The sequence below is a fragment of the Dermacentor variabilis genome, chromosome 7, assembly GCF_050947875.1.
Source record: "Dermacentor variabilis isolate Ectoservices chromosome 7, ASM5094787v1, whole genome shotgun sequence".
Taxonomy (NCBI): domain Eukaryota; kingdom Metazoa; phylum Arthropoda; class Arachnida; order Ixodida; family Ixodidae; genus Dermacentor; species Dermacentor variabilis.
The window spans coordinates 134943415-134959363 of record NC_134574.1 but is presented as its reverse complement, the minus strand read 5'-3'; the positions used below and the strand labels follow the sequence as shown (position 1 = coordinate 134959363).

At 44.2% G+C, this 15949-nt stretch overlaps 1 protein-coding gene across 2 annotated transcripts in view; it reads left to right on the top strand.

The window, feature by feature from the left end:
* The first annotated feature begins 3083 nt into the window (after nt 1–3083).
* LOC142587149 (tissue factor pathway inhibitor-like) overlaps nt 3084–15949 on the top strand; it is a 31119-nt gene continuing 18253 nt past the window's right edge. For both annotated transcript variants that reach the window (XM_075698036.1, XM_075698034.1), the window contains exons 1-2: nt 3084–3201; nt 12564–12662. In XM_075698036.1, coding sequence (XP_075554151.1) covers nt 3153–3201; nt 12564–12662 — 148 coding nt within the window. In that variant the 5' untranslated portion in view covers nt 3084–3152. The remainder of the gene's footprint in view (nt 3202–12563; nt 12663–15949) is intronic.

Genomic DNA, 15949 nt, shown 5'->3' with positions numbered 1-15949 from the left:
CTAGACAGCCACGGCAGGTAACACATAACACGTATCGACGAACGAAAGAGAAAGGTGCACTCCAACTCATATACTAAACTTCGCTTTATCCTTCACACAAGAACTGACCAGTTTACAGAACAGTTAACACGGAAGGAAGTTGCTCAACTTATTGAATTTCTCAAGATAAAATAGGTGAGAAAAATCGTCAAGCATTACTTACACACTACCTGCAGACATGATAGCGTCCAAATTTAATTTGAACATACAAAAAAACGCAATTATGTTACGCGGAAACTCCAACAAACCCCATTACAGCGTTTCTACCACCCACAGACCGGCCAAAGCGTCCGCGATATGCGCGCGCCGCATCGTCCAGACCACGAAAAGGCGCCGCCGGATTCTTTGCGAAACCTCCAGTAAGGTGCTCGCCCCGGCAACATCGTGGCCCACGCAAGACGCCGTGTTTCTACCAGAAAAATCGCCTTCGTGCATAGCATTCGGCACCATCGTTTCCCGGTAAATATTAAGGTACATCAGCTGCAGTTCCCGGCAAACATGAGAAGCACTAAGGGATCTATGAGTGCTTTCGCGTTCCGCTCTTTAACACAAAAGTTAAGCGTCTTAGAAATTTTTATCGAGAGGCGATGCACTGTTGAAGAGAAGTCCTCCACCGCATGCTGGCTCTGCTTGCTGTTTTACCTTTCTGATATGTTAGAATTTGTTGGGTACACTCTTAGGCAAAGCTACACCCTTTGGCTTGCCCCTTCTGCCACACAACAATAATCGTTATCTGCCTTGATGCGTTTCCTTTCCTTAACGCTGCGAGCCCGGTACTTTCCAGTAACGAATGGCACGCGCGTTATCAGCATAGAACAGTTTACAGCCTTTAGAGTGCTCCTTCTGATAACGCGCGTACCGTTCGTTCCTGGAATGTTGCGGGCTCGCAGCGTTAAAGAAAGGAAACGCATCAAGGCAGATAACGATTATTGTTGTGTGGCAGAAGGGGTAAGCCGAGGGGGTAACTTTGCCTAAGAGTGTACTTCCTGCACTGTATGCGCTGTTTGTAGAATTTCCTGTCGGATGTAAGCCCAGTACGTGCCATGTACGATTCTTACTTGGTCCGGATTTCTGTAATGGGACGCTAGCTTTTCCGTTTTCTTCAACTTTTCCTCTGATTCTGCTGCTTCTTTCTGCATGCAGCATCGCGTGGTTGTACCGAGAGTGTGTATACTTAAAAGGAGCGTGCCACAGATGAAAGTTGACGCAAAAAGTTGTTTGTATCTTTCTATCACGTCGTATACGCACAATGCCCTCAGGGGCACCCTGGATGTCGCCACCTAAGTTTTCTTCAAAGCTGTACTTATCCGCGACCTCCCTCAATGGCATTGTAGAAGCTCGAAGGCTTACCCTTTTACTAATGTTTGATTCCAGAGGGGACGTAGATAGGATGGCAGAAACGAGGAGGGGAGAGGGGGCACAGAATTTTGGGGTCGATGCTATGCAAACTGTTTTGTCGGTAAGCGGCTCTCCGGCATCGTTTCGGGTAACGGATAACCATTACCATGTTTGTCAACGTATTTGTATAAGACGAGCAGTTGCGTGCGCTGCGAGTGCATGCGTAATCTAGTATCATGGCCCTTGCCCCATTAAACACCAAATATTCATTTAATCTAGTATCAGAGCAGACTCCCTGAAAATTCGCGTAACCCGCAGTGGGAAAGCAGTAAGTCAAAGACATCGTGGCGATGTTCGCATGATGGAGCAGGCATAGTATGCACTGTCCCTATTCGACGCGTCTAAGAAATTACGATTGTAGAGTTTTTTTAGATATCTTGTGAGAGTAAGCGAGAAAAACAAAGATTGTGGCGCCCTCTGCGGCCAGCTTTTCCACAATCGCACAAACATATATCTATCGCATGTGGTCTGTGTTAAAACGACGATGACATGTGCAGCCTGAAGAAGAAGTGCTAAAAGGTCTTCGAGTTGAGTTGATAACGAAAATGACACGACGTCGTGCAGCTTTTAATTATATTAAGCTGCTAGGGACAGATCACAAGGAATGTGGGATGATCTCTAAGACTATGGTATAAGGAACCTGAACGCGCTAGCTAGAATGCTAGACATTGGCACGTCACATGAGCGCAGCATTTCTGTAGAAGTTAGCAAACCTTTGCACGAGAAGTGGATACACGCAATTGCAGCCCACTGGCTACCGCACTGTCCTGCTGTGCTAAAAGACAGAAAGAGGTTCAATCGCCCCATCGGCCACACATTTCTTCCTATTATAGAGAGGTTGGAACAAGGTGAAAGAAAAAGCTTCCTACTTATGGAGAAGTTCTGCGATGTTGCGACGAATACTTACACCTGAAAAGTGTTTCGCGGCCCTCCAATCAGTTGCCGTACAAGTACAAGAGTGCGTTGACATCATAAGGGCTTAAGTACTTCAGACATAAATAATATGGCAGGCGGAATACATTTATCACATTGTGATAATGAATAATGCGAAAGCCATACGTGATTTTCTATTTGTCACCATGTGTCACGTAAGTACTACCATGAAAGTGCTAATCAATGAATAATACGTAGTTACTCACAAGATACGCAGAGGCCGTATGCTCTTGTAATTCAAGAATAAATCCTACAAACGTAGGTGTTGTCTTAGCGCATACATGACGACTTACTCTGCCGCGCAGATCGCTCCTAAGGTAACTTAACTAACATATCGACGGCAATTTGCAGGGAATAGAGTGACGCAGTAACGGACAGCATTTGAAGTTAGTTCCAAATAAATAATTGAACGTGCAGCGTTTTCATACGTTTTGGCGTCAAGAGAAGCTCCTCGAGCTTTGAAAGGTCTTTCTGTAAAGCAGACACATATCAAGCTCAGAAAATGGCCTCTCTTCCTGCGCTTCGTAGACTAAAAAATGCCGATATCCCATGACATCTCAGGTGCGTCGAAATATTGAAACTGACAGCGACGTCAACGTGCACGTTCATCGACATTTCTCTTGAACTGAAGAGGCCATTGTTCCAGCCTAGCTTTCTTAACACTTTGAACTCAAGTGAAAATGTCACGTATTTAACTCAAACGCGTATATAAAATCTCCAGGGAGAATGTAAATTAGTCATTCACATCGCCGTCTAGTTCCATCTGGAAGGATACTTCAGCCATGAAAGTCCGAGCACAAAATATGCTGATTTTTTTCATCGCTACAAATGGTAAGAGACGCACTCACATTTCTTCTGCGAAATATTGCGCTAAGTGGCGTAAGTACTGGCCCCAACACGTTGTCCCTGCAAGTACGCGTATTCGTTTGACATGAAGTTGAAAATTGTGCGCCAACTTCCTCAAACGAAGGTGTTTAGCGGAAAAAATGAAAAGCACTGGACAAACATAAAGCGCAATTTGTTGATTTCGAATATAATTCATTGCGTTATCCAAGGGCCGTAATCTAGTATCAGGGCCCTTGCGCCATTAAACACCAAATATTCATTTAATCTAGTATCAGAGCAGACTCCCTGAAAATTCGCATAACCCGCAGTGGGAAAGATTAAACGTGCACCACATTATAGAGCATTCGTCACATTACCACGACCACAAAAAGCAATATCTGCCGCTAGGTATCTTGGCTATGTCATTAAATTGCATCGTTACAATCAATATTATAGCTACTGCTAGTGTAACTAAACATAAGCCCGCCGGAACGGGTGCCTTTTTAATATGACACGTAACACTGTTACCTGTAAATTCTAAATAACTTTAACAACCTCTATATGAATGACACACCCCATGGGTACCCGCAGCACCTCGTGTTCCCAGAAGGGTAAGAACATAGCCCGCAAGAAAGATTCTAGTCTCAATCTTGCATTCATCAGAGATGCTGGCTCGATTTATACACGGTGGCATACCGCAGTAACACTGAAATAGGCGCTCACACAGAACAATTCGTGGCTTCAATCACCCGCATAAATCAACGATTTGCCACCGCCACCCCAAGTTTGAGGTTACTCAATACCATGATTATCATGGTCTACCTCCTCTGTGATGCGCAGCGCTTCATTGTAGCTTGGGCTAGGGAAAGACGTTCCCAATAGCGCCAGTGAAAAACTAAAAAAAAAAAACTACGCAGGTGATTTCGTGGCATGAGCGTCTGAAGAGTCCGTCGATATCGAGCCATTGAACCGGAGTTTCTATTTGTCAGTCATCATCGTATTGACCTCCTAGCGGCAACCTTGAGATTCGACTTCCGTTCAAATTGCAACGACTAACTGTAAATCACGCCAGGAAACGTTCTTGTCCCAAGAATAAGTGGTCAAATTTGTAAGGTAAATGAATATAAAGCTGCACGTTTTTGTGCCCTAAAAGTACTGTTCACGTGTAACAATCGCTGGTATAGGTGCCCTATCTGAGTGACGAATAGACGGAAGCATGGGTTTAACGGCCGAACTTCTGTATGTATCCGAGAAGTGGTAGACTGCACTAAGCAAAGAGGGCTTCAGCAGATCCTACCACCTGCGAATGTCGCTCAAAGGTGCTTCTAGCGCAAAGAGAAAGAAAAGAATATTATTGTATGATTAAAGCTCAGAGCTGAAATTTCCAAAAGAGCGTGCAAATCTTAAAGCTTTCAATGTTCAAGTGGTCGAGGCGTAGATGCAGGACAATGACTTTGGGAAGGAGGTAACGCGTGTACACGTTTTTATCCTTTTACACACTGTGTAGTTCTCCCAAGTATTAAATGCTTCCAGTGCTTCCAGTGACACCTTAAATTCTCCTTTTACTACTATGTCAGCGATCGAGGCTATCTTAGAATATGCCCTTTGGGACAACTTCTACATCTCCTTCCGTACAAGCACTCTCATTGACTGGCGCAGGTTCTCGATGTCTAGCATTTGAGACTCGGCGTAGCATGTTATCGCTGTATGTCTGTTAGATTGTCTGGTACTCATTTCAAGTGTTTTCCCGATAGTTGTCTTCACTCAGGAACAAATTTGACGACCGTTGTGAGCGGGTTGCACATAACTTTCGCGCAGCGCTCTTCTTTAGTACTCCGCGTCAGAAAGTTAACTTTATTCTCTTCAGACATGCTGCGATAAGAGACAGGCGAGTTTTCTTCTTCATGAAGATTGCTATGTTCTCGTTTGGTAGTTGTAGGCGGGTTTCTAAAAGAACTTCGGCCCTTTCCTCGCGTACGACACTCTTGCAAGCCTTCAGGAAGTTCTGAAGAAATACGCGTCACTTGACGTCTCTGTGTTCTCGAACCAGGTTCGAGTAGCCTCGTTTAGAAAAGCTAGACTTTCCCTCGTCGCTCCAGTTGTTGAGTTTTGCGGTCCTATGGTATATATATATATATATATATATATATACATATATATATATATATATATATATATATATATATATATATAGCGCGTTTTGGAAGTCATCAAACGAATAGAAGGGAATAGGTTTGGGCATGTGGTTATTCATCGTAATTCAAGTAACGTAGCGCAGTAAGTGTGAGGGTCAAGTACTTAGCGCTTGTCCTGTCTCGTCTTGTCCCCCACCCTTACTGTCTCACAGCGATGGCCGCAGGCGAAGCTGGATTTGTCATCGCAGTAGTTCGCTTGGGCACTATAGTCTGGCTGTCTCAGATAGAAGTTCGTGCTGCAGGGGGGCCAGGGGAGGGGGGGGGAGGTTTTTTACGGCGCGGATATCTCTGTTTCTGAGCAATGTTGGTGCTGTCTTAAGACTTAGGGCTTGACTGAGGCATCCGGCACATGATCTGCAAAGCACTTCCACCAGACATGTCGTTGTAATGACGCTAAACAACAGCAGCAGGACAATGTAAACAACGGAACTGACTGTTAGTGGGCTTACCAGAATAAGTGAAGAACGAAAGGGCCCGCCTAGGCGCAGTTAGAGTAAAAGCATATCGTTCAGGCTGGTGCTCAAAACAAATATGCAGCTTTAAAACAGAAATATGAAAATAACTTGCACGTAATGAATTAAACCATAAGAAAGTTGAGTTCAGAAGCAGCAAATGCCGTGGGAGGTAAGACATGAAAGCAAGCAGTAGTTACGCTCTTCCAAGTAAGAAAGGCCGTAATAAAGGAACGACAAAGCATGAAAGAGATCAGATAGCATTTTGTGAACTTCTGAAGCTGATAAAGAAGAAAGCGATATTCGCAATTATATGATCGGCAGCGTTGAGGGAGCAGTAAAATAGCCGCTGTTTCGCACGAGAGCAGAAGCTTCCATTAGGGTCGAAAATTATTAGACAGTTATAGTAATTAAAGATAGTAACTTTGCAGGCCCTATAAACTTATAAACATTCGCTTACAGTTTACATTAAACAGTATGGTGCCATGCTCGCACATGCAAGCGCGAACACATCTCCCGTGACGACCGCGGACATTCTATGTCAAAACGTTGACGTTTTGTGTCAGCGTTTTGAAAGCGCCTGCGCAGCAGTGAGCGAAGTGACCTTCTTGCTGTCTATCGCTTCAACGCAAACTCAGAACACAGCGAGCAGGAAGCTATGAGCGGTAGGCGCACCGAAAGTCGGTCCACCTAATTGATCACTTTTATGATAAGGCGCGCGCGCGCGCTCAGCCTCGCCATACGCAGCCGCCGCCGGACTAGAACACCTCCCTGCACCCGCTCCCTCGTTGGCTGCCTCCCCGTATTCCTTCCTTGCTACGTGATACCGAGGCATCATACTCTGTTGCACCCTCGCACACAGAGCTTATGGTGCGCGACCACGAATTTATCGCACTTGGACTTTATAGAGAACATCACGTCCACGCCAACGACGGCCAAGAAGGCGGAGATGCGCTTGTAGGGTCCTTATTTCTATCGAAAAAAATGGCCTTGGCACGAAATAGGTGAAAAGAAAACTTATCATTGGTTGGAGTAAGGTCTCTACATAAAAGATAATCAGCGAATTGTCATAAGCAATTTGGATATATAGTGAAAGCCGTACGAAAATTTTACAGTGACCTACGCCGCACCCAGAGGGGCCACGCAACGCTTGTTGGAAGCAGTGCCGAGCAGGATACAGAGCTTCCTTTTATATCTAGCTATGAATTTAACAGGGACTTGCAAGACATGTCCCGGGGAAAAGCGGCTGCATAATATGTAGTAACAACGTATTTTATCAGATACGGAATATATGTGTGAAATCTTGCGGTCCTTTATACGCAATTTCTCATGAATTGATGTGTATCAGAGCTGAAAGAATGTCTTCATTACACTAAACTATATGAAAGGAGATGTTAAGGAAGTGAAGGAAAAATTTACGGCCCTTTAGACGGAATGTCTCACGATTTCAGGGGTTCCAGAGAAGTCTAAGAATGCCATGGTTATACTAACCCACAAAAAGGGAGACAAAATTAGAGGCTCATTAGCATACTTTCAGTGTTGTATCAAGTATTCACCAAGATATTTTTCAGTAGAGTCACGGCATCACTATAATGAACCAAGACAACAGACCAACTTCAGCAAGGGATGTGCTACATCGATATCATCAATAGGTAATTTCGAAATATGTGGAGTACAATAGAACTCTCTATATGGCTTTCATACAACATGAAAAGGGCATTTGACTCAGTAGAGCTACCAGCAGTCATCGAGGCATTGCGTAGTCAAGAAGTGTAGGAATACGTGAATACTTTGGGAAATATATACAACGATTTCACCGCTCTGTTGGCTGTTCACAGTAAAAGTAGAAAATTATCCGTAAAGAAAGGGGTTAGACAAGTTAGCACAATTTATCAAATGATATTGAATGCAAGCTTAGAGGAAGAAAATTATCCGTAAAGAAAGGGGTTAGACAAGTTAGCACAATTTATCAAATGACATTGAATGCAAGCTTAGAGGAAGTATTAAAGCTATTAAATAGGGAAGGCTTAGTAGTGATGATCAACGGTGAATATCTTAAAAACCTTCGCTAGGCAAACGATATTGTCCTGTTCAATCACACTGGGGATGAATCGCGACGAATGACTGATGATCTTAAGCTAGAAATTGTAAGACTAGGGCTGGAGATTAAGATCCAGAAGACAAACATAGTCCACGCACGGGTGTCTGTGGTGTGTTACGACACCACATAACCGAGCGCGCCAGGGTTTGACCTTTCCTCGTCAAACCGTGCTCGTATTAGCCGTGTCCGGGGAAAAGAGGATCCTGGGGATTGAGTCGATGATGGGTGCTCGGATCTTTAAGGCCCCCCTGCACAGGCAACACACCCCTTTGGCTCCTGCTTCACGTAGATGGCACCCCCGTAATGAAAAACCCTGGCAAATCGGTAGTTACCTTGTCCTACCTTTTACAGCCTTTGTCTTTCTCCCTTACTGTGAATCTTTCCTGTCTTCTCCTTATTTGTCTTTACTTATAAATTTCTCGGCAGCAAGTGTTAACCTTGAGTAGGTAGGCAACCTTGTGTACACCATATTTGGTTATAGTACTGTCGTACAGCCGGCGTTTGGAGGACTAGCCCTTTGAAGGCCCTTCAGCATCCCCGCATGGGGCTCCATCGTGCACGTCTATGGGTGGTGGGGCTGCCCAATTTTATTATGTATATCTATGTCAAGGTCTCTTACCCCACTTCCTGATCCCTCTCATAAACGAGGACGCAGCGAAGTGTCAAGTTTCGGACAACCAAACACAGAACCTTCCACGCTTTCATGTCATCCTCTCTGATCAAAGTGAAAAGAAGGCGAGAATGATCTCAACCATTCTTATGTAGTTTTGCGCTTCAATGCACAAAACAGCCGTTTATGAAAAACATAAGCGGAAAGCCAATGCATTTCGTCAGACACTCTGAGGATTAATATATTTGAACTGGTACTGTCTGGAGAATGCATTCGATGTGGGTGCGCCTTGCGAAATCAGCGGCTATTATTCGTAGATTGAAATATGTGGCGTAAATTAAATAATTCAGAAGTAAATTAGCATAATTACCTTATTATACAATTGAACATTTTGATTTCTCGTCGAAAAAAATGGCCACCTAGTAGAGTAATTTAGATCAAAGGTTAGGATTGCGCTATCGGCCATAGGCAACCTTTAAAAGGACTGGTGGAGCCAGAAACAAATACACCCTCTATATGGAGAGAATATTGTCAGAATATTCATTAGTGATATTTTTAGACAACACCCTTTCAAAGAAAGGCTACAAGCGCAGCGAACGTGGCGGTTTTGCAGACAAGCTCCTAGAAGAGGTGTATGTACTCTCCAGCTAGTTACCTGAGCTTCAGAAGACCAATTCAAAAAAATGTATTTAACTTCATTTAATTAATTAACTTACATAATTAATTAATTATTTACTTTATTAATTGCTTTACGATAGGTTACTTAAATGACAAATGCAAAGGCAGTCACATCGTATTACAGTTTCATTTTCTTTAGAGCCTCAATGTCGCACCCTATGCGAGATATTTGTCATATAATTTCAATGGTGAATCCAGGCAACATCGAAACCGAGCGCCAGACCCAAACGCCCGGTGACGACAAACGTGACGAAGTTTGAAACCGAACACCTCCGCCAGTCACGGCAGCTGCTAATACGACACGCTTTGCCTCGCAAGCGTGTGCGGCTTTCTGCCGGGTCAGGATGCGACACGGAATACTTTCACTTAAACTTCACCACAAGCGTTTTTACGGGGCGTTGTCGTCTGACGCACAGCTAGATGCACTCAGTCTCGTTAATGCCTCGGTTGAGCTTTGTAAGTTCATGACCAATGTCTCGAATGAGGTACGACAGTCAGGATTTCGAAAAGATTGATGTGCATGAAAACTTCACTGGCTCAAAACTGCCCTGAAAGCACTAACTAAAATGTTATTTATTGAATTCTTGTTAATTATTCCTCAGACGCTCACGCTATTAGCGGCAAATTATGTCCGCCCCACCAAGGAACTTGTCTAGAAAAACGCCACCTTTGCTTACTTTTTTAACATTCTTCATAATTTCTTAATTTTTATTATTCTTTAATAAAAATCGGTGTGGTCTAAAATCAGCGCATATGAGGTCTATCGACTATATGGCAAAATCATTTCAACCTACATATTCATTTGGAATGCTTAGTTGCAACGATCATGCACTGCACCGCGCTCAAAGGCGCAGGCTGAGCACGTTACACAACAGAAACTTTTTTTTAATTTTTATTTGAGCTAATCATAGATTTTGTGAAAGCTTCATTTGTTAGTGCATTTCGTCAGGAGGAATGCCTAACTGCAGCGAACTTCATTCCACCGATGTTCAGATCATGCTCTGCGGCGAAACCCGTGAGCAACACTAGGTAAAGCTGCAGATCATCGAATGCAGCTACTACTTTTGTTGCCATCCAGGTTCGCAGCTTTTCCTCCCTAAAATGTTTTGAAGGCATTGTCGTTTTTCGATTACGACAATTTCAGTACGTTGTCATCAACTGGGACACGTTTGCCAGCCACCACACCTATTTAAGGGCTAAAAGAAGCAGTCTACGCGTACAGTGATTCCTTAATAAGCAAAGCAGGACGTCAAAACTCACTGACATCCATATGCTCACGCAGTTCGTGACTAGCCATGCGGGTTGCGCTAGTGCAGAGGGCAGCTAAATTGTGTTGTGGACAGGGTGATACCGTGGCGCGGAGTTCCTTTTAGCGCAACAAAGTCCCAAATTACTTTTTTTTTGGTTTTGAAGAGAAATTTGCTGTAGTGCTCTTTGTTGTATTAACGTTCTAGTAAACGCGAAATATAGTAATTCGTGCCTGGACATCATATATCAAGGATTCGTTACGCAGCTCCTTTCCCTCCAGACGAACTCGACTAACAGCGCAACTTTGATTGAACCAAGCAGCACATAGATACGAAAGATTTTTTTTCCTCCTTGGAGAACGGCACATAAATAGTGAGCAAAGTTTGAGTAAGAAAGGCTCGTTGAAAAGTACCACATCACTGTTGGCACAAATCAAGGCACCGAAGTGAGCGTCCACGCGGTTCGTGGAAGAGCAGCACATGCACAGTGGCCCATGTCGACAGGCCCAACATGGCGCGAAAGCACATCATTGAAGAGCGACACATGCGCATTCTCACACACCTCTTCATCTGCATTGGCGTGAAATGGGGTAGGTACATACATACTGCCGCTAACTGTAGAAATATACAGAAACAACGTATTGCGCATCTTAGCATGAGATCCCTAACCGTTGATTTCACCAAAAGATTGCAGCCGACTTCACCGCTGCACAAGAAAAGAATATCCGTCATCTTCTGGAGTCTTAATGCGACATTGTTTTTCTCATATCGGCGATTGAACTACGGACGAAACATCTACCGTTCAGAATTGCGTAAACACCAGTGACGGCACTTCTATCCATCAGAGTCCTTCACAGATCTCGCACAATTAATGTGAAGTCATCCAATTAGATACGGACGACAAAGGTTAGTAAATGTGCCATGGAACACACGTGTATGTTCTTCGTGCTTCTCGAGTCGTCCCCGTCACCACAAGAGATTGCAGTTTGCACTGTTGTGTCGACTACTAACACTTTAATTAGATCGCGCGAAAAAACGTGTAGCCGCTGAAACACATAGATGATGCATTCGACTGCCTGCATGAGACCAAATACTACTTGTCCATTGATCTTGCGTCCGGCTAATGGCCGAGTTCTGTCGAAAAAGTAGATCGCGAGCACACTCCCTTCATACCAACTGACGGTTTATACCACTTCAGGGTCCTGTGTTCCGGCCCAAATAATGCTCCGGTCACCTTTGATCGACGGAAAGACACTCTGCTTCTAAGCTACGAAGGGCCCACTTGGTTGGCGTCCTAGAGAAGGTTATTCTTTTCTGTTTACGTTCACCAACCATCACATCCACCTCATGGCAAGTCTCACAGTGTTACAAAGAGAATGCCTTCCCCTGAACACCAACTGGCACTTTGAGACCTGTCAGATACCCACGCTGGGCTACATTACCGAGGCTTTCGGTGTCACACTCAACTGCTCACTTTCGGTGCATCTTCGCTCGAATGTATTTATTTTTGCCGTTTCGTCCGAAATTTCGCCGGCGGTTTTCGAGCGCAAAAATATCTACTAAAGAAGAACACTCCAGTCTTGTTGGAACCGGAGAATGCCCATGCATTTTCTATCCTCGTACCACGTCCGAAGAAATTCCTATCGCAATAAGCATGTTCCATTGTTGGTTTTGCATCCACTATCCTCATTACGGCAGCTCAATGCTCTACAAATTAGACAATGAACCGCCCACGTGACGCAAGCCAGCAAGAAACAAGTCCCCGGAAAACATTACATGCACAACCACCACAGATTCGGTAAAGTTTACACAGAGGGTTCATTGCGATAACGCAGAACATTGTGCAACGTTGTTTAGTCAAAGGGGTAGACTTTTTCGGTTTCACCCGCTAGCCTTCAGTGAACAAAAGCGCCATTCTTGCTTTTTTTATTTATGTATGAAGTGAAAATTGAGACGATAAATCTTATAAATGAAGCGTCTTAGCAATGTGAAAGGAAAGTGTTTTTACTGTGAGCTAAGACACACCAATACGCCGAATAACGGTCTATGAGTACAAGCTTCCTTAAATTGGTCGAATTTTTGCAGAAATATTCAAAGGCAGCCAAGCAAGTAAGAAAATGATTTCCTATTTCAAAAGGAGCAAAAAGCCAGAGACCAGCACCACGTCAAGCTCCAACATTACTGGTAAGACACAAAGTGCGGCTGTCTTTATTGGTAAATGTTGCCACAAAATTTTCATCAGTTATCCGAAACAAATACCGTCAAAGACTAATTTAGTACAACGGCAGAAAAATATGGCGCGCCTTACCAGCAGCAGTGAATAACGCCAGTAACTTCGTGTTTTCCATTAAAAAGACTATCTTTCAGAGATCATTTAGGAATGTTGCACTATCTTTATGGGGATATTGTTTCTGAAATCGTACTATCGCATTGCAATACTGATGTGCGTGTTTCCTCTTGTGTTTCTCCTTATAAATAATTAAGTACAACCAACACGCGATTGTCCAACTCTGTTTTGAGAGTTGTCGCGCATACGTACGTATGCCATATGGGCCTACACTAGTCTGGCTTTGGGCCGAAAGGTTGTTTGCTTATGTTCATGTACAATTTTATAATGAAAAATATAATGTATAATGTAGAATATAAAAAAATGTATGCCTTTTAGCTCCCGGACTGACTGTAAAAACGTGCCACACAAGTAATGATGAAACGTACATTGTGAAAGCTACCACACAGTCGCTGATCGTTACTACGACAACATTCAGCAGAACAGGTGTGATGCTGATATTGGTTTAGGTTGCTCTTTCAGTGGCAAGTGTTGTCTTCGAGGGTCGCTCCTGTGTAAAACGGGAAGTAGTCATTCTTGTTTCTTTTTGCAACATATAGCACATTCCTAATAAACAAATAATCACGTTCTCAAATATTTTATTTAAATGAAAATGTCAATGAGAAAATTACACCCGTATTAATGTCGATGTGGCCAATTGTTATAATTGTGCCATGTCGACGAGCACCAGCAACGCCCTACCGGCCTCCCCAATATCGGCCTCTGATCAAAACCATGCCATCTGCAAGAATGGCTGAGTATCCGTTTTGTTTTATTTGGTAATATGTGGCATACAGGCCTGTGGAATTACATGTGTCGTTACGCTAACACATTAGGTAGTTTCCAGAAATATTGAACAATCTTTTGCTAAGCGAAAAAGGACTTTTGTGCTCTTCCACAAAGTTGCGTGAAAAGCTGTCTCGCTCGGGTCTCATTATTCTGGCACAGCGCTGCCGTGGGAAGCCAGTATGCTGTCAAAATGAACACTCATCCACAAATATTTATGCAGGTATTTTGCATCGAACACGCGAATAATATGCGCGCTCAAAAGTGTAAAGAGCGAGAGAAAACTGTCGAAATTAGCAGTAACAACCCTAACAATGTCCCGGTCACCGTCTTCTATTTCTGAATTGCTTATTTAACATAGATACCGTGCATGAAAATCAATGGTCTGGCACTCCACGATGTACCTGTGGATGGTAACAACAGTTTTGCTCTTCTAGAGATGCGGCAGTTGACGAGGTGGAGTGAAAGCGCATTTTCGCTCTTAAAATGCAAATGTAAACATCAACGCAAACAGGAATTCTTACTATTGACACAGCCAAAATGTGCAATTAGGGACAAGTTCGGCGTAGTGCAGTGGTGCAGTGGGGTGAAGAAGAAGAGGCTTGTTCAAACACAAAACGTTTATTTTTGCACTCACACGCCCAAATTGTTAACTCCCTTGTTATCATTATTATATTTAGGCACCTAATTAAACCGCCCGATTCTTGGCCAATCCCCCACTGAGGGTATGTGCCACGGCCACTCAGGACAACAAAAATAACAACAACGGCCACGTCTCCGATGAGCTCCGCTGGAAAAAGCGCATCGGCCCTCGGCCGAGGATCACACTCACCGTCTACTACTGATTCCGATAATTAAAAAGTCGTTCTGCCTAGTCTACCGAGTGGGAACATCGTTCTAAATTCAGTTTTCCTGCATGCTGACCTGGCAGGGCGGCCGCATCGGACTCCAGACTTTCGCGATGCACTCCTTTCAGTGCTAAATGCAACTGATATCCGCGGCGCTGGACAATACCAGATTAGTCATTTGTGGTTAGTGACCAATGTTAACAGCACAGCGATACAGAAACATGCGGAACAAAGGCGAGTTGTTGGTGAAGGGTCTCATGTGCCTTTTCATAGACCTCGAATGTAAAAATATTAAGATGAAGCTTCTCTGGCTTCCCCTACACCTCGAACATGGACGGATTGTTGAAGCGCTACAGCCATATGGCACAGTGTAGTCCATCATGAGGGAAATGTGGCGCTGTGAAGGCACGGAGAACTGGCAAATGTCTAATCGAGATGTCGCCTTTACCTTGAAAGATGAAGTTTCTGCCAGTAATCTGCCACATATCTACTGAGCATATACCGCCACCATTGCCTTATCTTGGTTCCTGGCCGACCACTACTCTGCGTTCGGTGCAACAGAGTTGGGCATATCCGGCGACAATGTAGAACACCACGCTGCAGTAACTGTCACCGCTACGCTCACCCTGCAGATGCATGCATCGGAAACTACGCTGACAAGCCTCGTGGAAATAGACCAGCTGAGGATGATATCATTACGGATCATCTATTGGACATGAGCGAAATTGTGGATGCAACTGGTGAAACACTCCCCGAGACTCATCGACAAGAACAGATTAAGCCGTCATCGGCTGGCAATAGCTTTAGCCAGAGACTGAGGCACCTGACGACCAACCAAGCGGCTCATGAGCAGGATCGCCACCAGTTCAAGATGGCCCATCGCCAGTGGAATCTGGATCAATGTACGAGGCCGCTAAGAAGCATCCAGCGCCATCTGACAATATATTGGCGATCGACCATTGAACGAAACATCTGCCGTTCAGCATTGTATAAACACCTGTGACGGCCATTCCTCCATCAGAGTCCTTCACAGATATCGCACACTTAATATGAAATAATCCAATCGGATGCGGACAAAAAGGTTAGTAAATGTGCCATCGAACAATAATATATGTTCTTCGTGCTCTTTCCGTCATCCATGTTACAAGAGATGGCAGCTGGCACTTTTGTGTCGGCTAATGACACTTTATTTAGATCGCGCGAAAACACCTGTAGCCGCTGAAACACATGCATGACGTATTGGACTGCCCGCATGGGACCAAGTACTACTTGCCCATTGATCTTGCGTCCGGCTACTGGCCGAGTTGTGTCGACAAAATGGATCGCGAGCAGACTGCGTTGATATCAACTGATGGTTTATGCTACTACAGGGTCCTGCACTTCGGCACAAATAATGCTCCGATCACCTTTGATCGATCGGAAGACTCTCTCCTTCTAAGCTAACAATGGTCCACTTGCGTTGGTGTCCAGAGAATGTTATTGTTTTCTGATTACGTTCAGCAGCTATCAAG